The 27,158-nt window shown below is 44.8% G+C and overlaps 2 protein-coding genes across 2 annotated transcripts; one reads left to right on the top strand and one right to left on the bottom strand.

The window, feature by feature from the left end:
* The first annotated feature begins 365 nt into the window (after positions 1–365).
* Positions 366–23,012, top strand: LOC139564341 (von Willebrand factor D and EGF domain-containing protein-like). Its single transcript, XM_071383807.1, has 31 exons — positions 366–810; positions 5,564–5,754; positions 7,203–7,434; positions 8,049–8,114; positions 8,831–9,063; positions 9,493–9,582; positions 9,767–9,929; positions 10,155–10,372; positions 10,819–10,892; positions 11,032–11,305; positions 11,627–11,829; positions 12,183–13,048; positions 13,272–13,408; positions 13,554–13,718; positions 14,013–14,117; positions 15,784–15,898; positions 16,447–16,709; positions 17,746–17,965; positions 18,282–18,416; positions 18,573–18,836; positions 19,106–19,525; positions 19,661–19,756; positions 19,895–19,990; positions 20,238–20,333; positions 20,485–20,580; positions 20,694–20,789; positions 20,952–21,047; positions 21,243–21,338; positions 21,451–21,546; positions 21,664–21,761; positions 21,857–23,012. Exons 1-31 carry the CDS (start codon positions 735–737, stop codon positions 21,869–21,871), a joined length of 5,391 nt encoding a protein of 1,796 aa, XP_071239908.1. The 5' UTR covers positions 366–734; the 3' UTR covers positions 21,872–23,012.
* A 172-nt stretch (positions 23,013–23,184) lies between these two features.
* LOC139564342 (wnt inhibitory factor 1-like) lies at positions 23,185–25,526 on the bottom strand. Its single transcript, XM_071383808.1, has 5 exons — positions 25,181–25,526; positions 24,898–24,993; positions 24,542–24,646; positions 24,160–24,255; positions 23,185–23,520 (listed from the first exon to the last, which is right to left on the bottom strand). The coding sequence occupies exons 1-5, from the start codon at positions 25,419–25,421 to the stop codon at positions 23,408–23,410; spliced, it is 651 nt and encodes a 216-aa protein (XP_071239909.1). The 5' UTR covers positions 25,422–25,526; the 3' UTR covers positions 23,185–23,407.
* Positions 25,527–27,158: the final 1,632 nt, after the last annotated feature.

The following is a 27,158-nucleotide window of genomic DNA, read 5'->3' as shown; positions in this document are numbered from 1 at the left end:
TGTTTATTATGCATTTGTAAATATGATAGTGTACAACAATGTCATCCACTCAGCAGCAACACCGATGACAAAATGATGTGTTTTGGGTAGAGTTCAGTTTGTTGAGTGGTAATTACAGTCCAGAGGAAAAATCAATAATGACTAATAACACTGTACCAAGAACAAACATTGTAATAACAGTCCGTTATTTTCAACAACAAAAAAAGCATACATTCTACTTTTATTTTATTAATTTAAGCCTACCATTTTTAAATTTGCTCAAAATTGAAAGCTGTATCAGTTCTCAGTGAATGAATGACCACAATGATGATGACGACTCGACCACTTTCCTGTTGATGCAGCTGAATAGTCCCCGACTTTAATCCTGTTATCGCTTGTCCTTGTCCAAACAGTCGCTGCTGTAGATTCGGTGGAGATAAGGTTCGTGGACGCTCCTCCTAATATGATGCTGCTATTCCTCGTGGAGTTTGCGGTCACGCGCCGCAGTCCGGTGTGCCGGGGAAAGTGCTTTTATCAGCTCTTGTGAACCTCTTAGAAACGGACTTTCTTTGACTCTCGGTTGTGTCTTTGATTGTCGCTTATTTCTGCCTATCCATACTCTTTTTTTTGTAGGCTAATAAAAAACCGAAGGCAGCTGAACTGAGCTGAGCATACCCATCGAGGAGCCAAGGACCTTTGTAAAACCGTGGTCTGTCAGTGGTCATATTGGAAGGCTTCACATTGGGTCGTGAGCAATGAAACTTAAAATAGTTTTGGATCTTTTCTATTTCCTCACAATTTTACTCCCCAATACAACGTTTTGTCAAACAGGTAAGTGATATGCCAATGTAATTAATTGATCATGCCAAATTGGGACTACATTTTATGTAGACCTTCAAATTAAGTGCTAAAATTACCTGTAGGCTACCAATGGGTTTCAAGCTTATTTTTTCAACGGACATGGTTACGATTAATATTATGAAAACAGTAGGCCTACTTTATGAACTGGGGGATAAATGTAGCAAAGCTATGGAAGAAAAGGTGACAATACCGTTTTTAATGCTGAAAATATATAATTTATTACAGCCAGATAAAGTCTCGGGTGATTTTTTTGTACCTGCTCTCTCCATTCGTTAGTCCTGTCCATCTGGTAAGAATGGTGTAAATCTGTGGCATGCATACTGATAGTAAAGTTCATTAATCGAGGTGCTGTCATCTAAGGGCACATACCTACGACTCTCATTGCTATGGCAGTCTATTGACCTGTCATTGGAGGCAGCAGGGGCCAAGCCTGTCTGTTTCTTCTCCAACCACACAAGCCTTTGAACCCTGTGGCCATGGTGGGAAGAGACACGTGTCCATGAGGGCCGCCCACTCTGACAGGGATATGGTGATGAAGGGTATCTCAGGACATTGACTATGAGAGTTCCCGTCTTGGCTGAAGAGAGACGGACTGACCAGGCGCTGCTGAGAGTGAACGATGATAGGGTAGCTCTGAAAGGTCCTGTCGTCACCTGCAACGGCTTGTCCGACTGTCGTCACTATGTCATAGTTAGTTGGGGTTATGACTTTTCACTTGGCTGGGAATCCTCTAACTCATCTGATGTTGGCCTTTAAGTCCCACAGCTCTCACTTTTAGAGTTCTCTTTTTCTCTCTATTCATTTTGTCTTCGTCTTTATTTTCCCTCGTGCTGTTCTGCTCTTCATTAACCATTAGCATATATAAGTCTCTGTCAGAGGTACCCACCTCTTCTGTTTGGGCCTCAATTGCCTGACTTGGAAGATTCACCACATAACCGTCCCATCTCTGATAGTTTGTATAAGAGGCGTCGTCAATTTTGGTTCCAGTCCTGCCCATCACCGTCATCAGTCTCCTATATTTCTGAGTTGAAACTGTTAGGGTCTCTTTTTGCCCTCGACCTAACAGCTGGTTGCCTTTTATCCTCCTCTCCTTTCATCACCGTAGAGGGGATGCTGGGATCAACCATAGACACGGGAGGTATAGCAGCACCTACCATGATTGGAACACAGTGGTATGGCGGTGAGGGCCAGGCTGGACCAATAAGCAACATCGGAAAGGGCTGAGGGTGTGGAGTGTAGATATAATCAATCAATGGAGTAGATGGCTGGATAAAACCTCCAGAGGTGTAGGCCTCTGTGGAAATGTTTGGAAGAACAGCAGAATCTAGGCCCATATTTTGTCCTGTATATTGAAGACAATCAAATTAGTTTGATATTAAATACTTGAGAAATCATGATTATATTATATTTTTGTTAGGCTTGCAATTAATAGTAATCCTATTTGATGGTAGTATGACCTAAGTACACTTTTTCCTTGTTAAGCAATTTCTGATTGCTTCATAATTTTTTGTTTTGTGGTTACGTTCAAACAACACACTTACCATGATCTTGTTGTAATAAGTGTTGTTGGTAATTGAACTGAAAGTTCATTTTTATCCTCTGCTCTTATGCCAGATACATTGTAACGGACACACCTACATAAAATCAAGAGCATCAGTAGCACGTTTGAGAATGTTTTTACAATGTTGCTCCACCATTACCTGACTGTGGTGTCAGAATTGTTACTCAGGTGAACACAGCTGGTGTTACTGTGGCAACTACCAAACATTCCTGCTTCAGAACAGCTGTATTTGCAGTAGGTCTACTGTCCCTCTCAGCAAAGTTTCGAGAGGATGTCTTTCATTTAGATTCTGTCCAACACCCAAGGGTCTTGCTTCGGTATGCTCCAAATAAATTCTTTCCCTCCTGTTTTAATTTCACATTTCACCCTAAACTGAGAAGTCAGACTGTCTTTGATGCTGCTTTTAACATGCTTATCGTAAGCAACATTCTGATCACCACAGCAGTTTTTTACCACATGCCATTGAATAGCAAGTACCTTATATTCCTTCCCCCTTTGATGATACCTCTCATGTGAAGGCATATATTAAAACGGAGCACATGGACATTAGCAGTCACATCCTGCCAGAGCTGAAGTGTCTCTACTTGACTTGGAAGCCTAGAAATAATAAGGCTGTTAGCTTTGGCTACGACTTAGTTCCTGATCAATATTGGAGACGCCATGTTTGGTAACGGATTCTTTCATACTAGACACTTCCACTCTGACTGCTCCCAGCTGAGACTGTCATTGGATACATTAAATTACAACATAGATGTAGGGGAAGTAGAAGACAATCACGTTCAAAGTGGATCTCCTCACTCTGCATAGTGGATTTGACAATAACACTTCCCTGTAAATCAATGAATTAGTGAAACATGACTGCCCGCGACTTGCATGCAGTACAGTGACAGTCAATGTAGAAAACATAGAATTGAACCATCTTTACCATCTTTTGTAGTATACCCCGTGCATCACTATAGTTTACAAAAAGATACACAAAATACATGTCCAATAGTATTTACATCATCTCGTATTCTTACTTACACCACTGAGGAGTTACTGTTTGCTACGGTAACATGAATCGTCTCAAAGTCTAGCAGATCAAAGTCTAGCAGATTTTATTCTGTCATTTGTTCATTGGGAATGGACTGGTTGGACTTATTGGATGTCTGGGCTTTTACCCCAAGTTTGTGGAAGACCTGAACAGACTGCATCATCTGATGACCCAGACGCCTCCTTGGAGGTTGGGGAGCCTTTGGGGTAGGCCCCGCCCCTAATCCCTTTAACGCTACCTTTCTGCTTCCTGGATGAGGAAATGTCTGAACCTGTTCTGTCTCCACCTCCATCTGCAGCACCGCTCCTTGCACATTGGACCACCTCCTTCATAGGACTAGGGTTACTCTCACCTACACTCCTTTCACCATCCCTCTTTTCACCTCCCTCTTTTCACTGTTCACGTCATCACTACTGTCACCAACCTCTCCAATGAGGGCCGTCTTCTTTGTTGTCTCCCCTCTTCCCTGCTCTGCTTCCTCCGCTTTCTTTTTAGTAGCATCCATCACAGGGCTTCCTGTAGCCTCCTCCAATGGGACAGCTGGATTGCCAGTGTTCAGTGTTGTGTCAATAGGTGCCATGGAAATGTTGGCTGCAGGTGCTGGTGCAGCAACACAGATGTAACCTGGTGCGGGGGCATACGGCCCAGGTTTGTGGCACTGGTGGTGGCTGAGGGGGCTGATCTTTGGTAGACAACAATGTGCCATAGATAGCATGTTGATGGGTTTGAGGATGAGAAAGAAGGGGTTGAGGGTGATGATAAAGATGGTAATGAAGGAGATTGGGATGATTAGGCGGCTGCTGGAAATGGGCTGTAACAACCATAGGGTTTGTGATCTATGACCAGAGTTACCTGCCCTGCCAGCAGGCTGTTTCCTGAAAGGAAACCAGATGATCATTTTTTTGATTCACAAAATATTTTGTACAGTATATTATGAATAAATGCATTTGTAAAGTCATTATGCCTTTGCCTTGTTAATTTCTGTCACCCAAAATGATAATTTCATGCTAGTGTAATGGATGTGAAATGGCTAGCTAGTTAGCGGGTACGCGCTAATAGCGTTACAATCGGTTACGTCACTTGCTCTGAGACTTGAAGTAGGGTTTCCCCTTGCTCTGCAAGGGCCGCGGCTTTTGTGGAGCGATGGGTAACGACGCTTCGTGGGTGACTGTTGTTGATGTGTGCAGAGGGTCCCTGGTTCGCGCCCGTGTCGGGGCGAGGGAACGGTCTAAAGTTATACTGTTACACTAACTTTAGAATAAAGCATAAAGCATAGATAGTTAGAGAGCTGAAAAGCTAACAGACAGTTTTGAGAGGTTGGAATAGTAATTGAACATAAAATGCTTACCTTGTGTTGAGTCAGGTGTGAAGGCGTTACTCTGGAAAGGGTTATGATCCTCCATAGTTATAAACAGTTATTTTAACTATTTTAACACTATATTTTGAAAGTACAGTACTTTGTTGTTTAGTCAAGTAATTGTTTAATTGATGCACCTAGAATGTCAGTGTCACTCTATGATGTCACCATTTTTTGTTCTGACTAGAGGGAGTACAGCTACGACCGGAAGTGACTTTTTCGTAGCAGGTTAGGATCATTTACGCAGCAGGTTAAGATGATTAATTTGGCCGGTTAGGAGACTTAGGTTAAGGTTAGAAAAAGGTTAGGTTTAGCTAAAATGCTCTCCTAACCTGCTGCGAAAAGTAACTTCCAGTCGTAGTTTTACTCCCTCTAGTCACAACTCCTAGACGTTCCAACTCCAGAAAATTGTTGTTTTGTTAAGAGTTTCATTTCTCCAAATAAATGTGGTTTTTATGCACAAAAGTACAAACAAGATCACCAAGATAAACATATTTTCAACATTAATTTGTCTCATAATCCCATAACTCCTATTTTACAATTGCTATGATTAGGCTATGCCTAGTTATTACATGGTTGCAACATCGTATTGACAGTGTTTCATTGCTAATTCAGTTGATTGTGTGTGTTGGGGGGGTAACTTGGGATCGGTAACTTCAAATCAAATTGTGTGCATATGCGTGCGTGTGTACATGCTTTGAGGGGAAAACACAGCAGCACCTTATTCAATCATGTTCGTGCTACATGTTTGGCTGCTTGTGTCTATCCTCAGTGCTGCCCCCAGAATGTGCTCCGGGGGGTCACTCTCTGCTCCAGAACCCATACCGCAGCACCAGTTTCAGCTCCCGCAGCCTGCAGCAGTCAGCCCTCCAGGACTTCATCTGTGACCATTCCCTCATACCAGGCTGGTACCAGTTCCAGATCTTTGACAAGCCCGCCAGCATGCCCACACAATGTGTGGAGGTAAATACAGATGATACATTTCATTTTATTGTACTTTTTCTCTCTAGGTCTCAAAGCATGTTACAATGTATGGAGGTCACCCCATCCCCCTACGTGTCGCTAACACCCGTTTCTTGACTGTGTCCAGCTCGCTAATAATCGCCGAAATGAAAGATAGACAGTCAGAAAGCATTGAAAATTCCAAAAACGATGGATAGAGGACTCTTTTAATTTTATTTTGACGCCGAGGAAATATTTTTTTAAATGTCAGTGCCTCCCTCCGGACCTCCGTTGAAGACCGAATGTTTAGGTGGTCTTTCATAGCAAATGCCATGCCTCAGTCAGAACAGTACAGAAAAATATTGTCCCCATGATATAAGATCTTACAATGGCGCCGGAGGGGCTGCCGTTTTACGGGCTCCTAACCAACTGTGCTATTTTTTAGTTTTTTTGCATTGTTTGTAACTCAATTTGCATTAAGCACAGGACCAAAGAGAGCAAGAGACAGGAGAGAGATATTAGAGACACAGGAGAGACAGGAGAGATTCGAGAGAGACTGGGAGAGACAGGGTTAGAGAGAGACAGAGAGATAGGGTTAGAGAGAGACATGGTTAGACAGAGAGCGAGAGAAAGATGTTCCTCATTTTCCCTGGGCTGCCTGCTGTGCTGCAGACTGAAGGATCCATCAGAGGTGTCAGCTTCCTCTTCTTCCCAAGGCATGTGTCATATTGCAGTTGTTGCCTGCAAAGTGTCGCCCTACCAATCATTACCAATGTGGTTGTATTATTACCACCCAGTATAAACTAGCCTGGTTCCAGACATATTTGTGCTGTCTTACTTATCAAATCAAATCAAATGTATTTATATAGCCCTTCTTACATCAGCTGATATCTCAAAGTGCTGTACAGAAACCCAGCCTAAAACCCCAAACAGCAAGCAATGCAGGTGTAAAAGCACGGTGGCTAGGAAAAACTCCCTAGAAAGGCCAAAACCTAGGAAGAAACCTAGAGAGGAACCAGGCTATGAGAGGTGGCCAGTCCTCTTCTGGCTGTGCCGGGTGGAGATTATAACAGAACATGGCCAAGATGTTCAAATGTTCATAAATGACCAGCATGGTCAAATAATAATAATCACAGTAGTTGTCGAGGGTGCAGCAAGTCAGCACCTCAGGAGTAAATGTCAGTTGGCTTTTCATAGCCGATCATTAAGAGTATCTCTACCGCTCCTGCGGTCTCTAGAGAGTTGAAAACAGCAGGTCTGGGACAGGTAGCACGTCCGGTGAACAGGTCAGGGTTCCATAGCCGCAGGCAGAACAGTTGAAACTGGAGCAGCAGCACGGCCAGGTGGATTGTGGACAGTTATATTATCACAATGAGTGGCTAGAAGTTTGCAAGACAGTGCAAACAGATCTAGAACCAGGCTAAATTAGTCTTATTCTGTTCTCTATTGTCTTCATCTGTGTCCACTAGGTGAACCACTGTGGGACCCAGGCCCCAGTCTGGCTGTCTCTGGGGGAGGGTGAGAGCCTTCCGCGGCCCCTGGAGGTGACGCAGCTGACGGCCTGTGCCACCTGGCAGTTCTTCCTCAGCAGCAGTAAGGACTGCTGCCTGTTCCGCATCCCTGTCACCGTGCGCAACTGTGGAGACTTCTACGTCTACCTGCTCCAGCCCACCCAGGGTTGCATGGGCTACTGCGCACAGGGTACAGCAGCTCTTTACGACAGTCTGTTTAGGTGGAGGCAATGAGGAGCTCCGTACGCTATGAAAGTGAGGCTGCATTTTCCAGGAAGTAGCCTTGTAGTTTTTTCTTTCTTCAATGGGCAAAAACAGAGCGCTATGGTCTTCAGCGCCAAAATGTCATAAAAGGCAATTCATCCACAAACACAAATATAATTGTGTAAACGGATGTGTTTTCATGAATTTGATGATATAATAGTCAAGCCCATTCAAAAGATTAGGGCTGACCCCAGAAGTACAGTACGATGTAGTGCTGCATCACTTTCATAGCGTATTGCCAATGCTCTATGATTTGATCTCTTACTGTATGTGTCAATGTAAACATGACATTACTTTAGGTTTCTTTTACAAGTGTTTGCTGTACATCCTCCTAGAATAGGATATAACAAATGTTATCATTATTATAGTGGTAATAGCGTATATAAAGGTGACATGATACAACTGTAAAAAATTAAAAGAATTAGCACTAACTGCATGTAACTCATTAAACTGTTATTTATGTGCTAGTGACTCAGACCTCTGTGGTGTTAACTGTTAAGACCACCATTGTTAATTGTCCTGCTATCGTTCACCATTTAGAGATGTCAGACTCTGCGGAGGTGGTGTGTGGTCCTGACGAGGTGGAGGTTGATAGAGCGTGTAAAGGTGAGTGAGCTCTCTGCCTCCTGACTGTGTGTTGTCTGGCTCTATAGGAGGCCCTTGTTAAAGTCAGGCACCACAACAATCCGCGTCAGAATTGCCATGCGGTGTGGAATGCAGCAACAGGCCCCTCACAGGTCCTCTTAATGAGCTAAGCATGTGGGTCCTGCCTCCCTCGCCCCGTCTCCATGACGACATCTCTCGGCGAGGTCGTGAATTATCCCTCTGCCGGTTTTAGGGCGAAGGAGGAGTGGGGCTGGTTTAATTAACTTTTATTCACACAAGAGAAGTTATCAAGTTGGAAGGGATACTATGAATAGGAGAAGGTACCTACCGTGTAGGTACCTACTGTTTTGGTTTGTTATGTTTGGCCCCTTTCCCTGATTAGAGTTACAGAAATAGACCAAAATGTTGGGACCCACTGGAAGGCAGTGGCTGATGACCGGATCTTTGCCTGAAATATAGATTTTGATTACTTGGTGGGTCACAGGACAAAAAACATTCAGCCAAGCTTCTATTATACACAACCATCTCATATCACCCAAATACTGTATACATTATTACCTGCTCTATCCATGTAAATACCAGTTACATGTTCAGTAGGAAGAAAACTGAGTGAAACTACGCATTTTGTCCAATAAGACATTTTGTCCAATAAAATATGTTGCTAAACATTTTGCTTCGGGGTACTCTACTGAACACGACTCCGTTATCCCTTCCAGCCAAACAGCCTCCTTCCCCAGCGGTGCCTGTGATATTAGCAGAACTCTCTGGAAGCATCGTCTACCTGAAGTGCAGCTTCGAGGGCCATAGCCTGAACAGCTCCCTAGGCTATGTGGTTGCCTGGTCTCGCCTCTCCCACCAAGGCATCAAAGAGGAACTGAAACAGGAGACTACTGTCCAAACCGTTGCCTTCATCGAGCTGGACGGGATCAACCTCCGACTGGGGGACAAGGTGGGTAGAAGTTACCCCTAACCACTGACACGGGGTCAGATATTTTTCTTCTCTAATGGTAAAAGTTAAGATCGAGGGTAGTGTAATTTCATCCGAGACTTGTGGTTACGGGTAGCTTCTACCTCGCTTGTAAAACAGTCAAATGCAAAAAATAATGCTAGCTTCCGAGCTCTCTCTGAAAACTGAAGTGATAGATTAGGTTATAGAGCAATAGAGCTGGCCGTGTTGAAAACCTAGACTGCCACCGGCCATCAAAGTTTTACAGTATATTGTCATGTCATCCTTTTATCTCTTGTTATACATGTTGCTTTTTTTTTTACTGTGGTATCATGTCTATCACCTGGCTTCAACTATAAAGGCTTTTCTACATCCTGAACTGTAGCCTCTCTTCCTCTTGAACGCCTGTGGCTGTCCTTCCCTCTCTGTCAGATTTACTGCAGTTGCTCCAGTTTTTTTCTGGACTCGCCGGACATCCAGGGAACCCCAGTGGAGAGCGAAGAGTTCTTTGCCGGGATCAGGGTAAGTCAAAGAGATAGAGAACACTATTTCAAGGATTTGGTGTTTGAGTGTGTGTAAAGTGTGTAAGTTGTGTGTGCGTGCATGCCTGTCTGTCTCTCTCTCTGGGTCTGGGTTTGTGTGTCTCCTTTTTTGTTTTAAATAGTCACTGGTTAGTCAGAATTTCTCTTGTGACTTGTCTCTGCAGTTGAAAACAGAGGTGACTACTGTGTCTGAGGATGGGAAGGACTGTGAGTTGACTGTGGAGAGTACCATCCCTATCCCCTGCCCTGGCGATGCCTCCTCCTCCACCTCCTCCTCCACCACAGAGCAGTGTACTCTCTCCTTACACCTGAGTACAAACAATCAAGGTAAAGGCTTCGTAAGTAATCCGGCATACTCACAGTATCACCACAGTAAAGTTAGATTCTTCAACATGTTGTATTTTTAATAACTGATTTTGGCAATACGTTTTATTTTCATAGCGTCTTGATTCTCCAGTGACAATGCATATTGACATGTCGATATCCCTACGCAATAGACAAAAACAAAGCCAATGACAACAACCATTAAATTATATATTTGTTCCTCCATAGGAGACCATCTGCTGGGTCCAGACGTGGTGTTGTCGTCGTGCCGGGTGGATCTCTCCCAGAGCCTGGGGTGTCGTAACGGGGTGTGTAGCCAGGCCCTGGTTCACCTCAGCGCGGTCACAGACTTCCTCAGGGACGGGGACAGGACGACACAGATCTCTGTCGACCCCATCGTCACATCCAACTTCCTCTGGAGCGGCTACACACCACAGAGTGTCCAGGTACTGGAACTGGAAAAAACACCCTTGTGATGGGTTGGGAGGAGAGTGGCAGATGTTATTAGCCTGGTCCCAGATCTGTTTGTGCTGTCTTACCAACTCCTATGGTCATTGTCACACTGTTTGGCATAAAACTTTGCAAGACAGCATGAACAGATCTGGGACCAGTCTAGGTTGTTAACAGATCTGGGACCAGTTTAGGTTGTTAACAGATCTGGGACGGGTCTAGGTTGTTACACTTAACTCACTCAATGCAGAATATACGATGATGCTGTATATACTGTATAGTGTACATTTTCTCACTGCCACAGTGCCCATACACAAACTGTAAGTTGCCAACACACTCATATAAGCATGTACTGTATACACTTTATTTTCTCATCTAGATAGCTGAATGTGAAAATGAAATAAATGATATCTGATATGTGATATCTGCTCTGTGTTTTCAGATCACAGTGACGGATGTTCCCTCTGCATACTGCTACTCTTTCACTGATCCTCACATCATCACGTTTGATGGCAGGTACTTCAGTCACTCCTTTATAGTCTGCCATAATGATAGATGCAGTCAAGGCAATGTTAGCCTGCAAATATGATAACAATCACATGAATACACATTAGAGTAGCTGATACTGTTATGTATTTCATGCATTTCCTTCCAGGCAGTATGACAACTACCAGATCGGGACGTTTGTGCTGTACAAGAGCACGCGGCAGCTGTTCGAGGTCCACGTGCGCCAGTGGGAGTGCGGGAGCCTTGTCCACCACGCCTCGTGCACGTGCGGTTTCGTGGCAAGAGACGGCGGTGATGTCATAGCCTTCGACATGTGCAACGGAGAGCTGGGGGACACCAGGCCGCACCTGTCGGTGAAGAACAGGGACGTGGGCAAGAGAGGCATCCGCATCACTGAGTCTTACCAAGGACGCAAAGTCACAGTGAGTGAATAAATAAATAAATACATTTAAGTTGTCCTCCGATGAGTTGGTGGTGGCAGGAAAAAGAAAAGGTCACAGAGTTGAAGCCCACGCCCACAGGAAGTAGTCATTAGCCAATAGGGTGTTGAGAAAGGCAGTGTAAACTTACTGTGCAAAGTCGGTATTCAATTGTTTATGCTAATTATGAAATGATATAGACTGTGATGATAAGGCGACACACTGGAAAGCAGAAAATCATTTAGTTGTAATAGAATAGAACAGATTCAAATGAAATACAACAGAATACAATAGGATTTAATCCCATTTCTGTCTGTGCTGTAGATGACCTTCTCGTCGGGGGCGTTTGTGCGTGCCGATGTGTCTGACTGGGGCATGAGTCTGACCCTGAGGGCCCCCAGCTCCGACTGGAGCCAAACCCAGGGCCTGTGTGGGACGTATGACGGACAGACCCACAATGACCTCCACACAGCAGGGGGCGCAGTGCTGGACAACGAAGACGTAGCAGCCTTCATCTCTGAATGGAAGTTAGTCTGATGCCAAGTCTCAAATCAACCTCTGGCCCCTAACGCTATGGAGTTTGCAGATCTGAAGAAGATATGTGGTGATAGTTCTAACCAGCCTATCAGTGATTGCACTGCAGCTTTCATTGTAATTCCTATGCCTGTACAGTTTGTTTAGATCTGCAAAGCAGGGGCTTTGTCCCATTCCAAGTGCAACGACAAAGTCCGGACCTGAGACTGTTCTTTCAAACAATGGATATGAATCATATTGAACATTTTACATGAGCTCTTTCAGCTGTGGTTATGTTACATTATTATTTGTTGAATGTATTTCCGTCGAGATCCTAACTGATAAGTATGTATTTCTCTTCTGGCAGACTCCCTCCTGGTAGCAGCTTGTTTGACACCGTTCCGTCCTATCAGAGCGCCCCAAACCCTCACAGGTACTGTAACTGTGAAGAAGAGTCCCACCCCACGTCCCCGCGAACCAGGTCTCAGCCAATCCCTGGCTTCGACTCCTCCTGTTCTCACCACGGCAACGTGAGACTCCACAGTATCATCCCCACTCTGGATGTCACCGCCGAATACAACTCAGTAGAGCTGTTCAAAGGCCACCACGACCACCCCTCATGGAACTCCAACCAGCACGGCCGGGCCGAGGACACCGCCGCCCAGCCTGTAGAGAGAGGCTCTACCCTAACAGGCTCCAGCCATGGAGCCAACAACCAGAGGAGCCGTGGAAGGCGCCAGTCCTACCAGTTCCTACCCAACATGCCGTACCAGAGCCTGAGCCAGTCCGACCTGGAAGACTTCACCTACTTCTTCCCTGAGGACCACGAGCTGGCGGCCCGGCCCGAGTCCTCCCCTCCCCCCACCTGGCCCACCCCGTCTGGGCTAACACAGCACCAGGCCAGAGTGCAGTGCCAGCGGGCGGTGGCTAACTCCAGCGTGGCCCTGGGCTGCGGCTGGCTGTTAGGCCCGGCCATAGTGAGCCAGGCGGTGGCTATGTGCGTCAGCGACCTCCAGCTAAAGGACGACCAGGCCTGGGTGGGCGCTACTCTGCCTCTGCTTGAGAACGAGTGTGAGAGGAGGCTAGTGGAGGAGAGGGGGAGAGAGGGAGAGCACCAGGAGATGTTGTCCTTCCTCAAGTGTCCAAATCTATGTAATGGGAATGGCCAGTGCTCCGAGTGGGGGTGTGTTTGCTTCCCCGGGTTCGGCTCCTACGACTGCAGCGTTATCTCTGGTGAGAAGAGGGGAGGGTTGGATCTGTAACACACATCTATACTCTAAGTCAATCATAGATATTGTAAGTCAACACTAGGCCAGGGTTTGGCTCATAGTTCATCAAAATGAAAGACATATCACAGTAATCTGCTAAAATCCTAGTGAAGCGATTTGTTAAAAACCTGCTGACATTTTTTTTGCTTCTCATTTGTCTGTTTCTGGTGTCGTTTGGGATGGTGAAGACCAGACTCCAGAGATCACAGAGCTGGAGAATGAGGGACTGTGTGATGTCAGACAGAGCGACTGCTCCACTGTACAGGTCTTTGGACAAGGCTTCAAAGACTCATATGAACTCAAGTGTGAATTTTTGAAGGAAAAGGTACCATATTACACCACACACAGAAACACACACACACACACACACACACACACACACACACACACACACACACACACACCTATTTTCTGTAGCACAGTACTTCTGACCCAAGTTTCCCTGCCTGTCTCTGTCTGCGTGTGTCCAGTTTGTGGATGGTGAGTGGACCCTGGACGAACCTCAGTTTTCCCTGGCTACCTTCCTGCATGTGTCAGGTTTGGAGTGTCAGCTCCCCCTGGAGTACAGACAACCCAGTGCAGGCCTGGACCTGGATACACCCACCGACAGACCCCTGGCACGCTGGCAGATCAAAGTCAGTGGAACAACGCTATGCAGCACATCTCAGTAATGTTTTGGGTCCAGACTCATTTGGGAATGAGCAAATCACCCATAAAATACAGCTGGATAACAGAGCCCTAAACAAGAGTACTGTTTGCAGCAGGGCAGTGTTCTGGCCAAGTGTTGTAATATGGTTTGTTTGCACACCTACCAGATGTTTTCAAGATGGTGCAACTTGGACAAGAGACCCTTACTTATAGTAGGAGCTTCTGTAAATATGTATTACCAGTAGTCACTGATAAGTAAGTCATTAACATTGTCCTGGCAGGTGTCCAACGACGGCTATGGTTACAGCAACGCCAAGATCCTGACCCTGTTCGATGGAGCCTGTCAGATCTGCACGCTCAATGCTGACGTTCTCTGTACCTCCAGGGTGGGTTTCTCTTGTTTTTTTTTCTCTGGGTTTTAATGGAATCACAATGTTTCTGATAGCATGATCAGAATGTGTTGTTTAGTGATTAGAATCTGACTTTAAATGATTCAATAATTGTAACAAGGTAACTTTTCCCCTTTTTTTCATGTCCTTGTTCCTTGTGTTTTCCAAGTTGATTGAGAACATGTTCTCAGCCTGAGGATGCATGAATCAGCTTTTCGTAGTTTGGGTTCTTTTTCAGCCACTAACATTCAACAGATACTGTACATTATGTTGTGGGACATTCAACAGATGATCAGGCTATCTCAAATTTCAGGCCCCTTTCCCACCAGGAAAAACCAGCACATGGGCCCTGACCCTCTTAAAACTAACTGTGAGTGTAGCACATGGGGATCTGTGAAACGTACTCCTCAGCCTGAAGCGTCTTACCAATCGGCGCCACACAAAAAGCTAGCTATGTGGCGCAAGTAGAGACACTTCAGGCTGAGGAGTACGTTTCACACATCCCCATGTGCTATATGAGCACCACTCCTGCTAGTTATGCATGCCAACCAGTTTCTTCTGAAGAACTCAGAACATTTTTCACCCAAACAAAAAGTGGCCAATGCTCTGTTTGTAATTTAATGTACACTACCGGTCAAACGTTTTAGAACACCTACTCATTCAAGGGTTTTTCTTTATATTTACTATTTTCTACACTGTAGAAACTATGAAACTATGAAATAACACATGGAATCATGTAGTAACCAAAGAATTGTTAAACAAATCAAAATATGTTTATATTTGAGATTCTTCAAAGAGCTAAACTTTGCCTTGATGCCAGCTTTGCACACTCTTGGCATTCTCTGCCAAGAAACTGAAGATCTCGTACAACGCTGTGTACTACTCCCTTCACAGAACCGCGCAAACTGTCTCTAACCAGAATAGAAAGAGGAGTGGGAGGCCCGGGTGCACAACTGAGCAAGAGGACAAGTACATTAGAGTGTCTAGTTTGAGAAACAGACGCCTCACAAGTCCTCAACTGGGAGCTTCATTAAATAGCACCCGCAAAACACCAGTCTCAACGTCAACAGTGAAGAGGTGACTCCGAGATGATGGCCTTCTAGGCAGAGTTCCTCTGTCCAGTGTCTTTGTTCTTTTGCCCATCTTAATCTTTTCTTTTTATTGGCCAGTCTGAGAAATGGCTTTTTCTTTGCAACTCTGCCTAGAAGGCCAGCATCCCGGAGTTCTTTGTTTCTGGCCATTTTGAGCCTGTAATCGAACCCACAAATGCTGATGCTCCAGATACTCAACTAGTCTAAAGAAGGCCAGTTTTATTGCTTCTTTAATTAGCACAACAGTTTTCAGCTGTGCTAACATAATTGCAAAAGGGTTTTCTAATGATCAGTTAGCCTTTTAAAATGATAAACTTGGATTAGCTAACACAACGTGCCATTGGAACACAGGAGTGATGGTTGCTGATAATGGGCCTCTGTACGCCTATGTAGATATTCCATAAAAAATCAGCCGTTTCCAGCTACAATAGTCATTTACAACATTAACAATGTCTACACTGTGTTTCTGATCAATTTGATGTTATTTATATGGACAAAAACATTTCTAAGTGACCCCAAACTTTTCAACGGTAGTGTACATGCACATTTTGTTACTGTGTATCAATCCCCAGGAGAAAACATGCAACATTGACAGTGTGTGTTATGGAGAGGGAGACCTCAATCCCAGCAGCCCTTGCCTGATATGCCGACCAGACTCCTCCAAATACACATGGTCCATCGCTGAGAGTAAGTACAATGCCCTCTTACCTATAATGTACTTTTACTCTACAACTGCTGTTTACATTATACAACAGCATCTCTATACAAATTCATACCACGCAAACTGAAAGGTATTTTCTGCCACCCACTACTGACGACAGCACACACATGGCTGCATGGTCTCTGCAGTAGGTCTACAGTACGTCTACAGCTCGCGGTTGGTCGTGCTATCGGGAACAAGGTGTTATTGGGGTCAGAGACATTATAGTACCTTCAGGCCTCTGGGTATTGTAATTGTGGTTGGCTCAATGTGTTCTTTGTGCTGTGTTTTGATTTGAGTGTTGATTCAAAATGAGGCCAAATCACTCCAGATCAATCAGAGTAGATAATAGAAATGAATACAACTGGTTCAAACTAGGAACAGAGCATTTTTACAAAGATAGACAAACATATAAATAAAACAAGTTGAAATAAAGGAAAAATAATTGTATATTTTGTACCTCAGATAATGATATGGACATTAATGATGAAATGATTAACGTTATTACTAAATATGACTATTCTGCTCCTGGAAGAGAATGAGCCACCGGTGTTTCAGTCAGCTCAGGGGCGTCTGCAGACATTCCAGGGGGAGAACTTTGTGTACCAGCTGCAGGCTCAGGATCCAGAAGGCTCTGTGGTGCTGTTCACTCTGGAGTCAGGCCCCAGTGACTCCTCCCTCTCCCCCGCTGGCCTGCTCATCTGGAAGGCTACTGACACTACTGCCTCCTCCTCCACGCAGACCTTTCAGTTCACTATCACAGACGATTGTAGTGCTGAGACGCTTGAATCTGTACAGGTAGGTTTAACGAGAGGAGAACACTGTTCAATAAGGATATTCCAAAAAATAAGAAACTCTCGATGCAAATTCCTTGACTGATTCTGTTGACTCTTTGTGAATGGGGATTCTTAGAGATTTCTCTTGATTGTCAGCTTTTCTGTCTAACGCGAGAGGGAGCTCTAGATTTGCAATCCTTATTGTCCAGCCTGCCGCTGTAGTAGTCTTTCTGCGTCTGTTGCTTTGGTATGTCTGTTAGCAAGACATTCAAAACTAAAATGCAGTAATCACTCACGGATTTACATTTACATTTAAGTCATTTAGCAGACGCTCTTATCCAGAGCGACTTACAAATTGGTGCATTCACCTTATGACATCCAGTGGAACAACCACTTTACAATAGTGCATCTAAATCTTTTAAGGGGGGGGGGGGGGGGGGTCAGAAGGATTACTTTATCCTATCCTAGGTATTCCTTGAAGAGGTGGGGTTTCAGGTGTCTCCGGAAGGTGGTGATTGACTCCGCTGTCCTGGCGTCGTGAGGGAGTTTGTTCCACCATTGGGGTGCCAGAGCAGCGAACAGTTTTGACTGGGCTGAGCGGGAACTGTACTTCCTCAGTGGTAGGGAGGCGAGCAGGCCAGAGGTGGATGAACGCAGTGCCCTTGTTTGGGTGTAGGGCCTGATCAGAGCCTGAAGGTACTGAGGTGCCGTTCCCCTCACAGCTCCGTAGGCAAGCACCATGGTCTTGTAGCGGATGCGAGCTTCAACTGGAAGCCAGTGGAGAGAGCGGAGGAGCGGGGTGACGTGAGAGAACTTGGGAAGGTTGAACACCAGACGGGCTGCGGCGTTCTGGATGAGTTGTAGGGGTTTAATGGCACAGGCAGGGAGCCCAGCCAACAGCGAGTTGCAGTAATCCAGACGGGAGATGACAAGTGCCTGGATTAGGACCTGCGCCGCTTATTGTCAATCATTCTTCATACTTATATGTTCATTTCAAACTGTTTGTGAATTAAACTTAAGCTCTACTAACACTTCCCCTTGTGTGTGTGTGTGTCCAGGTCTCTCTGCGGCCCTGTGACTGTCTGAACGGAGCTTCCTGTGTTACAAACATTAACCTCCCCCCTGGCAGTGGGGAGTACCTGTGCGTCTGTCCCGCTGGCTTCACAGGGGACAGGTGTGAGGAGGACATAGACGACTGTAAACCCAACCCCTGCCGTCTGGTCAAGTGTATAGACGGACCCAACTCTTTCTCCTGCATCTGTCCCCCCGGAATGACGGGTACTGTACATGACAGAAATAGAATTACAACACACACTGTATGTTGTACATGCTAATGCTGCAGCTCATTTGTGGGTCTCAGATGCTTTTATGACTCTGAGAGCTTACTTTTAATCATTCAATTAGGAAGCTGTGCTTTGACACTCCATTATAGGAACCATACTCCTTATTACCACTCTTTCAGTGTTTGGATACAAGCAGTGCCAGATTTCCTTATCTGGTTCAGTGAATTTAGATGTTGATGTTTTGTTCGTGGATTGCATCCTGTGTGTGTGTGGAAAGCTGAGATTTCATTCATGTTGTTTTTGTGTTCCAGGTCATACCTGTAGAGAGGATGTGGATGAATGTGCCGCAGAGCCGTGCTTCCCTGGGGTGGGCTGCAACAACACACTGGGCTCATTCACCTGTGGCTCCTGTCCAGAGGGTTACACTGGGGACGGGAAGAGTTGCAGTGGGTCCCACTCTCCCTCTCTCCCTGTCTGTTTCTCTCCCTCCTTCTGTATCTCTCTTTCTCTACCCCAATCCTCTCACCCCCAACCCTCTTTCTTTTATCAATATATTTCTACTGACTGTGAATAATTATATTCTACCTCCTCCTCTCCTGTAGTTAAATCGGAGCCGTCCAGTGGTAAAGGTGATGACTATAAGCCTATTCATAGAGTGACCGTGCCTGTACCCGCTGTACCCACAGGAGGTCACCAGGGTTCTGGCACGGTTAAACCATCAAGCCAGGCCCCCTGCTCCAGACAACCATGCTACCCAGGGGTGCAGTGCTTCGAGAGCACACACGTGTCAGTAGGCTACATCTGTGGACCCTGTCCACCTGGGCTCCATGGCAACGGACACACCTGTAGTAGAAGCACCACAACAGGTGAGAAGAGTCACCTGATCACTTGGCTGATGATTGACAGGGTTCATGTGATTAGGTGTTTATTATAATGTTATTAAATATCTGGGCTTAAATGGGATTAGTCCATTCGTTTTATTGCTGGCTTCTAGTAAAGCTAACTGTTATGCCAGTATTATTTAGCTAGGTCTTCAGGGTTAGTTGATAGAGGTGATTTGAGTTATACTAGCTCTATACAAATCACATTTGAGTTCCTTTTCTAGCTCTGTCCTCTAACTTCCAGTGTTTTACAGAACAGAGGCCAGTTAACACCAACAGAGAAGATGGACGTCCCCAAGTGACAGAAGACTCCAGTAGGGAAATTACTGGCACCACCTCCTCCTCTTCTTCCTCCACCTCCTCCTCCCAGTACAGGAGGATAATTGAGGGGCCCTCATCGGGTAGCAAGAGAGTCCCCTCCGTGGAGAGAAAGACACCTATTAGCCCCCAGGACCAAACTATCACCAGAGTCTCCACCCCCACCAATCACAACAGAGGTCAGAGCAGCAAGGTGGACCTGACCCCTGACCTTAGGTGGGGGTCATCGTCTCCCATAGTGACCTGTGCGGACTCGCCCTGCTTCTCCGGTGTGCCCTGTGAGCCCACAGTCTCAGGCTCCTTCAAGTGTGGCCGCTGCCCGTATGGTTACACTGGCGATGGGTTCACCTGCAAAGGTTAGCGGTTAGCACTCTTGTTGTCTGTTTTTCATTCATATGGTCTTTGTTCTTTTTTCATATGTTTTTAACATTCAAATCCTTACATGGACGTATACTGTAGGTTCCCATGAAACTGTTTGTGGTGTTTTCCAGCTGTGTGCCGGTATCCATGTGGAAGGAATATGGAGTGCTCTCTACCCAACACCTGCACTTGTAAAGAAGGCTATACCGGATATAACTGCCACATAGGTGGGAACAACAGTCAGGGTTGGACGAGACAGATGAGTTTCTACAAAATAACTTCTGCAAAAATGTCTGTAAATTAGAATAAGTTGTTTTCAGTTACACATAGAAGTTGTAGATTCTATTAACCTTCTACCTTCTCAGCTGTCTGCCGACCGGACTGCAAGAACCAAGGGAAGTGTGGCAGGCCTGATGTGTGTGTCTGTCCCGTGGGCTACAGCGGACCAACATGTGAGGAAGGTAAACATATCATCCCACACATATTTGAACTCTAACTATGTACTCTATATCCTGGCCCCAAATCTGTTTGTGCTAACTTGCCAACTCATTGTCACTCATTGTGTGGCTTGACAATGATGTAATATGAGTTGGCAAGATGGCACAAACAGATCTGGGTACAGGCTATATGTTCTCCATTGTAAATATTGTATATATTCTTCTTTTCTGACTGGATGCTCTGTACACCCCTTGGTTGCTGTGTTTGTAGCTAACTGTGAGCCATCTTGCCAGCATGGAGGAACCTGTCTGGTCAGGAATCTCTGCACCTGTCCTTACGGTTACGTGGGGCCAAGATGTGAAATCAGTGAGAGATAATCCATTTGATCCTTTCTTGCGTATATCATGTTTCCCTACAATTATCTAAACCAGTGTCGGCTTGCCTAAAAAAAATGGAATGTGTGTATAGGGGTTAGGAGTTGTCGTGTGTAACTGTGTCTGTGTGTGTCTCTGTTCAGTGGTGTGCAACAGGCACTGTGAAAACGGAGGGGAGTGTATTTCTCCCGATGTGTGTAAGTGCAAGTCTGGCTGGTACGGACCAACATGTAACTCAGGTAACGCCAATCAACATCACATGTTCCTACTTAGAAGCCCATGACGAACATATCTCTTTTCGACAACAGTATGTTTAGCTATGGGCTCAATATTCCATTGTCTTCACCTCCAGCTGTCTGCAATCCAGTGTGTTTGAATGGTGGGACTTGTATCAAACCCAACATCTGCGCCTGTCCCGGTGGCTTCTATGGCTCCCAATGTCAGATTGGTAAGAATAGATGTCACACTGACAATCAATAACCTAGATTGATTATGTAACCTAGATTATTAGTGAGTGATCCGGCAACTTGCACAGAAGTCTATTGCATGGTGGTACTTTGGTTTAGTGAGGTATAACTGTAGCTGTGTCACTGTGCGCCGTGCCCTCCAGCTGTGTGCAGCCCTCCCTGTAAGAACGGAGGTCAGTGTATGAGGAACAACGTGTGCTCCTGCCCCGGGGGCTACACAGGGAAGCGGTGTCAGAAGAGTAAGAGCCACTGCCACCCAACACAACCAAACACCCCACATCACTGTCTATGCATGCAGTATTAAATAGTTATAGGCCCTATACCAACGTAAATACATGTGAAATTACCTAATTGTAATAACCCTGTAGCAAGCTAGTATGTACATGCAGTTATGTTAATCGAGCCAAAAATGCATGTTGCATTGTGTCTTTCAGGTGTGTGCGACCCCATGTGCATGAACAAGGGGAAGTGTGTAGGGCCCAACTCCTGCTCCTGTGCCTCTGGGTGGAGGGGGAAGAGGTGTAACATTCGTGAGTGTCAACATAATGTACAACCACTGTTAACCTGAACCTGTCACCATTTAAAGATGCCTTTACAATGCTGTTTGTGTGTGTGCGTGTGTGTGTGTGTGTATGTATTTAGCCGTGTGCCTGCAGAAGTGTAAGAACGGTGGTGAGTGTGTGGGACCCAACACCTGCCACTGTCCCACAGGATGGGAAGGCCTACAGTGTCAGTCCGGTGAGTCCTTCTCACATTCAATATGATGTATTGCCAAGTTTCAATACATAGCTATATACTTTTATCCTGTACTTATATTGCGTTCTATACTATTTCCTCCTTCTGCCTGACGGACAGCCATCTGTAAGCAGAGATGCCTCAATGGGGGAAGGTGTGTCCTGCTCAACTTCTGCCACTGCCGCAACGGGTACACTGGCGTCACCTGTGGGTTAAAGGTGAGCATTGGGTCACAGTTTGGATGTTCATTAACAGTTTTTTAAAATTATTGTTGGGAGATTATATACTGTAAAATCTCTTTGCTTTTTTCTAGGCCCCACTTGCATAAGGGAAATGACTGAAGATGCAGAAGTTTTACAGAATACACAATGCAAATGGAGTCTTTATTAGGCAGTATGTGATTGTGGAGTGTGTGTGCCTGTATGTGTGTGTGCCTGTATGTGTGTGTGCCTGTGTGCGTGTGTGCGTGTGTGCGTGTGTGCGTGTGTGCGTGTGTGTGTGTGTGTGTGTGTGTGTGTGTGTGTGTGTGTGTGTGTGTGTGTGTGTATCTTTGTACATGAACAGGGGGACTGGATATATTGCACGTATCTAATTGTCCCTGTTTTTTTTCTACCTCAATGCTCAAGGTAGCACATTGATGTAAAGCCCTTGCATAAGAAATGCATAACATATTCATAAACAATGCATTATACTGTCTTAAACACTGCATATTCATTCAGAAATGTTTATGCCAATCGTGTTGATGTCTCAAAAGCTACGTTTACCCAGGTAGCCCAAGTCTGATCTTTTTCCACTAATTGATCTTTTGACCAATCAGATCTGCTCTTTTGAAGGTAATTGGGCAAAAGATCAGAAATGTGCTGCCTGTATAAACGCAGCCAGACTATGTAATCTAACATAGACATTAATTCATGTATTTTAATGCATAAAGTCCTTATCCTGCATTATAGTCCTTATCCTAGGCTTTTATACAAAAGTGTTACTGCACACGGCTATGTTGGAGTAAGAGAAGAGAATCAGATGAAAAACTAGTTGATGGTTTATTGAAGAACAATCTAGCTTTATATGATATTAATACCCACTTTTCTATTTGTTTTGTTCCTTGTTAGTGATTTGACCTAAGTTTTTTCCACTCTGGTTTATTGTGGTACTGAAAGTGTTTTTTTTTTGTCTAAACTATTGTGCACTGTTGTTTCATACTTAATATGTATGGAGAAATAATTATGTTCTTCTTTTTACATCACACCTGCTTTGGAAATGTTATTAGCTTGTTTGATTTTTAGGGCCACTTGTCTGCAATTGTTTTGTGACTGTTGACGAGATCTGTTGTAAGTATCAATTCAGTTATACTTGATCACTTCTGTACATTATACTGTACATAGGTCAAAACATTTGCTATTTTAACATTTACACCGCGTTGTTGTAAATCACGCATATGGAAACAAAATAAAAAGTTGATGTGTAACTTGCTTTAAGTAACACGTTGAATGGTTGAAATACAATACGGTAAGGGATGGACGAACACTTTTGTAACAGTTCAGTTGTACTATTAATTGGCTACAGTATATTGTTAGTAAAAGCAGTTCGCTAAGTGTTGTTTTACTGTAAATCATCTGACTGCATGATAAGAAAATAACAATAAACCTTTTATCCACATTTTATTCATTATATAGCACAAACCCAAAATTGTATAGTAGATATTAAGTTAACAGTCAAATGTTATTGTTAACACAAAAATCTGTGGTTCTTTAAAAAAACATTTTTACAAAAGGCAGAGAGACGATATCTAAAGCACCAGATTTGGAATGAATACAGTTCTACATGGCCTCTGACTGGCCCTCTTTGACTTCTGACCCCTAAAGGGTTAAAACACCTTTTTCCTCTCCTCACAGCGTGGTCCAGAGTAAGGAGGGCGACAGCGGCACGAATCGGGAGACAAACACTTGCCTCCATTCAGACAGGGCCGGTGACACACAGCTGCAAGATAGAGAGAGGGGAAAGAGACAGAGGGAGGGGGAAATGAGAAAAAGAGATGTTACATTAAGAAAGAGAGGAAGGAGGGCTCATTATGTAGTCTGGTGGCCTCTTCACATCTGGGGAAACAGCTCCGAGAACAAAATCTCAAAACAGTCATTTTCAACAGATATCTCACATTGACAGGTTTCTCACTCAGTAGATTCTTTCAGGATAAAAAACACTTCTGTTAACAATTTCTTAATTTTCTGACAGTCTGATTTATATTTGTTATTCTTTAGCATGCCTGATTAACTTCTCTGCTATCTATTGTTTGACCCAAGTGTGTCAGTGTGTTACAAATTAACACACTTGACACACATCCAGAACAGATCAGTGATTAGGCTCCAGTTATGGGTTATACATTTATTTGGCCTGTTGCCTGTTTCTGTTTAAGTGTGTCTGCAAGTGTGTGCATAATTTACCGTGTTTGTGAGTCTGTTGGATGAGAGTAAAAAAGTGCATGTCTGAAAATGTGTATAGTTTATGTTGGTTGTGTGTGTGCCAAATCTGTGAGATTTTACATTACATTTTAGTCATTTAGCAAACGTTCTTATCCAGAGCGACTTACAGTTAGTGCATTTATCTTAAGATCTCACTCACCAGTGTGGCAGGCTCCACCCAGCCAGCCCTCTGGACAGCTGCAGATTCCTGGGGCCACACAGCTGCCCCCGTTCCTGCACCCCTGGGGACAGATCGCTGGGGAAACATCGCAACAACGCATTCTCAACATTCCGGGAACCAATAAATCACCATTATACCTTTGGTCATGTGAAGTGTTTTCTTTGTCCCATTCGATAGTAATTAAATCAACTATTTGTTATTGTTTTAGTACGTGTGAAGGTATCTTGGCATTTGAATTAAGTTGTCAGAGGGTTCCAGAGAGGATTAATAAGCTACTGTTGATTAATAGGCCAGCTGAGCAACCAGTCTCACTGCTGGTTTCACCTATGTGTGGATTAGGCTAATTAGGAGGTAAACAAACCCTCTTGGCATTTGGAGCCAGTCCAGCTGGAGGGACAGATGCACTTGGCCACTCCGTTCACAGCGATGCAGTCGCCACCGTTCCAGCATCCACTATCACATTTCACTGGAAAAGACAGACATGCAATCAAATCATCCACTTACATGTCCATGCTCCTAACCTATACTATAGGACTAAGACTTAACTCCCTACCCTTTTCAAACCACACTCAATCCAAATAAAACATTAGGTTACTTGTACTAGCCTACTGTAGTTACCAATAAATATATATTATTACAATATTTCATCAGATTTGTAACATTAACCAAGCACCAACATACTGTATATCTAGAAGGTTAACAGAATTAGTTAAGTACCTTTATGACAATATTTTCCTCCAAATCCAGAAGGACATCTGCATTTTCCAGGGCGAAGACACTCTCCTCCATTCTTACATTTGGGGTAGCAGTTAGCTGTTCAAAACAACAGACAATATATTCATCAGCACTCATTCAGTAAAGTCATGCAACCTTTCCATACATGTTGTGAAAAATAATATGATATACATATTTCATACATTCTTCAATGCATCACTTTTCTTTTCTAGTTTGGATATTTTGTTTACTGTTTCCTTTCTAGGCAAATATAAAGTAACATCACCATACTGGCAGGTCTCTCCCTCATAGCCGCGAGAACAGAAGCAGGTGTTGTTTCGGATGCAGATGCCAGCATGTTGGCACGGAGGGTCGCACGTCGCTTTGAGGTCAAAAACAAAGGGCACCGCCACCCCTCGCGGAGCGTCCGAGCGCGCTAAGCAGATGCCTACAAGCGCAACCGAGCAGGCCAGCAGCGCGAGGTCCACCTTCATCAACGCGGTAAAGCAGCAGCGAGAGAGCACCATCCTCTTCACTTAGTGGACAACGGGAACTGGGGTTGAAACCAAGTCCTTCGAGCATTGACACCGCAAGGCTTCTCTCCACGTCGCCCCCACTGATGAACAGAGAAACTACAGCAGATGTTAGTCAGCGGAGAGAAAGGGTATGGAGAGGACGGGACCTATGTGAAGCTAGCCACAATATCGATTAACAACAGTAGTAGATATTGCTGTTCGGCTTTCAAATAAAAGTCCCTAATTGAAAGTGACGCAAACGGATACAAATAGTGGTTTTCATGACATATTTGGACTAGGTAATGCTAAAAAAAAAGGTTGATTATAAAATTTAAATAAATACAATAATTTGACAATATGCAGTAAAAAGAAACTGTTGAAATCTGACTGTGGATGTATTAGGCAGCATAATTGCATTGGGGGCATAAGAATGTGGACACCTATCCGAACCTCTCATTCCAAAATCATGGCCATTAATATGGAGTTGGTCCACCTTTTGCTGCTATAGATGAACGATTCCAATGGACGAAACAGATTCGTCCTCGGACTGCCAGATAGTGAAGCATGATTCATCACGCCAGAGAACATATTTCCACTGCTCCAGAGTCCAATGGCGGCAAATCCCCTCCTCATTTCATGGGTGCACACTACATAGGTAAGACTATACAGTTCAATATGAATGTTCAATACACACAATAGATTGGCTGGGGAGGTGATTTGCCATGGTCAAAGTCCTGCAATATGAGCTATGACGCTAATATTTTTGACTCCAACACCATCATCAAGTTTGCTGATGTCACGGCGGTGGTAGGACTGATCACCGACGCCAATGAAGCAGCCTATAGGGACGTGATCAGAGACAACAACCTCTCCCTCAACGTCAGGGAGACAAAGGAGCTGATCCTGGACTACAGGAAACAGAGGTGCGAGCACACGCCCATCCACATCGATGGGGCTGTAGTGGAGTGGGTCAAGAGTTTCAAGTTCCTCTGCACCCACATCAGTAAGGAATTAACATGATCCATACACAGGAGGCTGAAAAGATTTGGTATGGGTCCTCAGATCCTCAAAAAGTTGTACAGCTGCCCCTTTGAGAGAATCTTGACTGGCTGCATCACCGCTTGGAACGTCAACTGCAATGCACCCAAACGCAAGGCACAACAGAGGGTGGTGAGTAAGGCCCTGTGCATCCCTGGGGCCGAGCTCCCTGCCATCCAGGACCTCTATACCAGCCGGTGTCAGGAGAAGGCCCAAAGAATTGTCAAAGACTCCAGCCACTAAAGCCATAGACTGTTCTCTCTGACACTGCACTGCAAGCAGTAAGTCTGAAACATTTTACATCTGAGTAATTTAGTAAGTACATTTTTCCTCAATAAAGTAGCTATCAGGAAAGTCAGAGCTAGTAAGGGGGAAGAAAGTCAAGTGCAAGGGCTTTTTGTGTTGGGGGGCGAGGAGGGGGTTGCTGTGGGATTATTTAAGAAACTCTTCGAATAGGTAGGGTTTCAGATGTTTTTGGGAGATGGGCAGGGACTCTGCTATCCTAGCTTCAGGGTTAAGCTGATTCCACCATTGGGGTGCCAGCACAGAGAAGAGCTTGGACTGGGGTGAGCGGGAGTTGCCCTCCCATAGGGGTGAGAGGGCCAAGAGACCAGAGGTGGCAGAACGGAGTACTCTGTTGGGGTGTAGGAGTTGAGCATAGCCTGAAGGTAGGGAGGAGCAGTTCCTCTTGCTGCTCCGTAGGCAAGTACC

The sequence above is a fragment of the Salvelinus alpinus genome, chromosome 35, assembly GCF_045679555.1.
Source record: "Salvelinus alpinus chromosome 35, SLU_Salpinus.1, whole genome shotgun sequence".
NCBI classification, from domain to species: Eukaryota; Metazoa; Chordata; class Actinopteri; order Salmoniformes; family Salmonidae; genus Salvelinus; species Salvelinus alpinus.
The sequence above is the reverse complement of the archived record's forward strand: the minus strand, read 5'-3'. Positions and strand labels throughout refer to the sequence as shown.

Bases quoted from the DNA above. Each gene is read 5' to 3' on its own strand.
- LOC139564341 (XM_071383807.1), top strand. From the start codon at position 735: ATGAAACTTAAAATAGTTTTGGATCTTTTCTATTTCCTCACAATTTTA. The intron at 14,118-15,783 runs GTGGGTTTCTCT...ATCAATCCCCAG, and splicing joins ACGTTCTCTGTACCTCCAGG to GAGAAAACATGCAACATTGA. The intron at 20,334-20,484 runs GTGAGAGATAAT...GTCTCTGTTCAG, and splicing joins GGGGCCAAGATGTGAAATCA to TGGTGTGCAACAGGCACTGT.
- LOC139564342 (XM_071383808.1), bottom strand. From the start codon at position 25,421: ATGGTGCTCTCTCGCTGCTGCTTTACCGCGTTGATGAAGGTGGACCTC. The intron at 24,256-24,541 runs GTTTGTTTACCT...ATGTTTCCCCAG, and splicing joins TGGCTCCAAATGCCAAGAGG to CGATCTGTCCCCAGGGGTGC. The intron at 23,521-24,159 runs GTGAGTGAGATC...TCTATCTTGCAG, and splicing joins GGGTGGAGCCTGCCACACTG to CTGTGTGTCACCGGCCCTGT.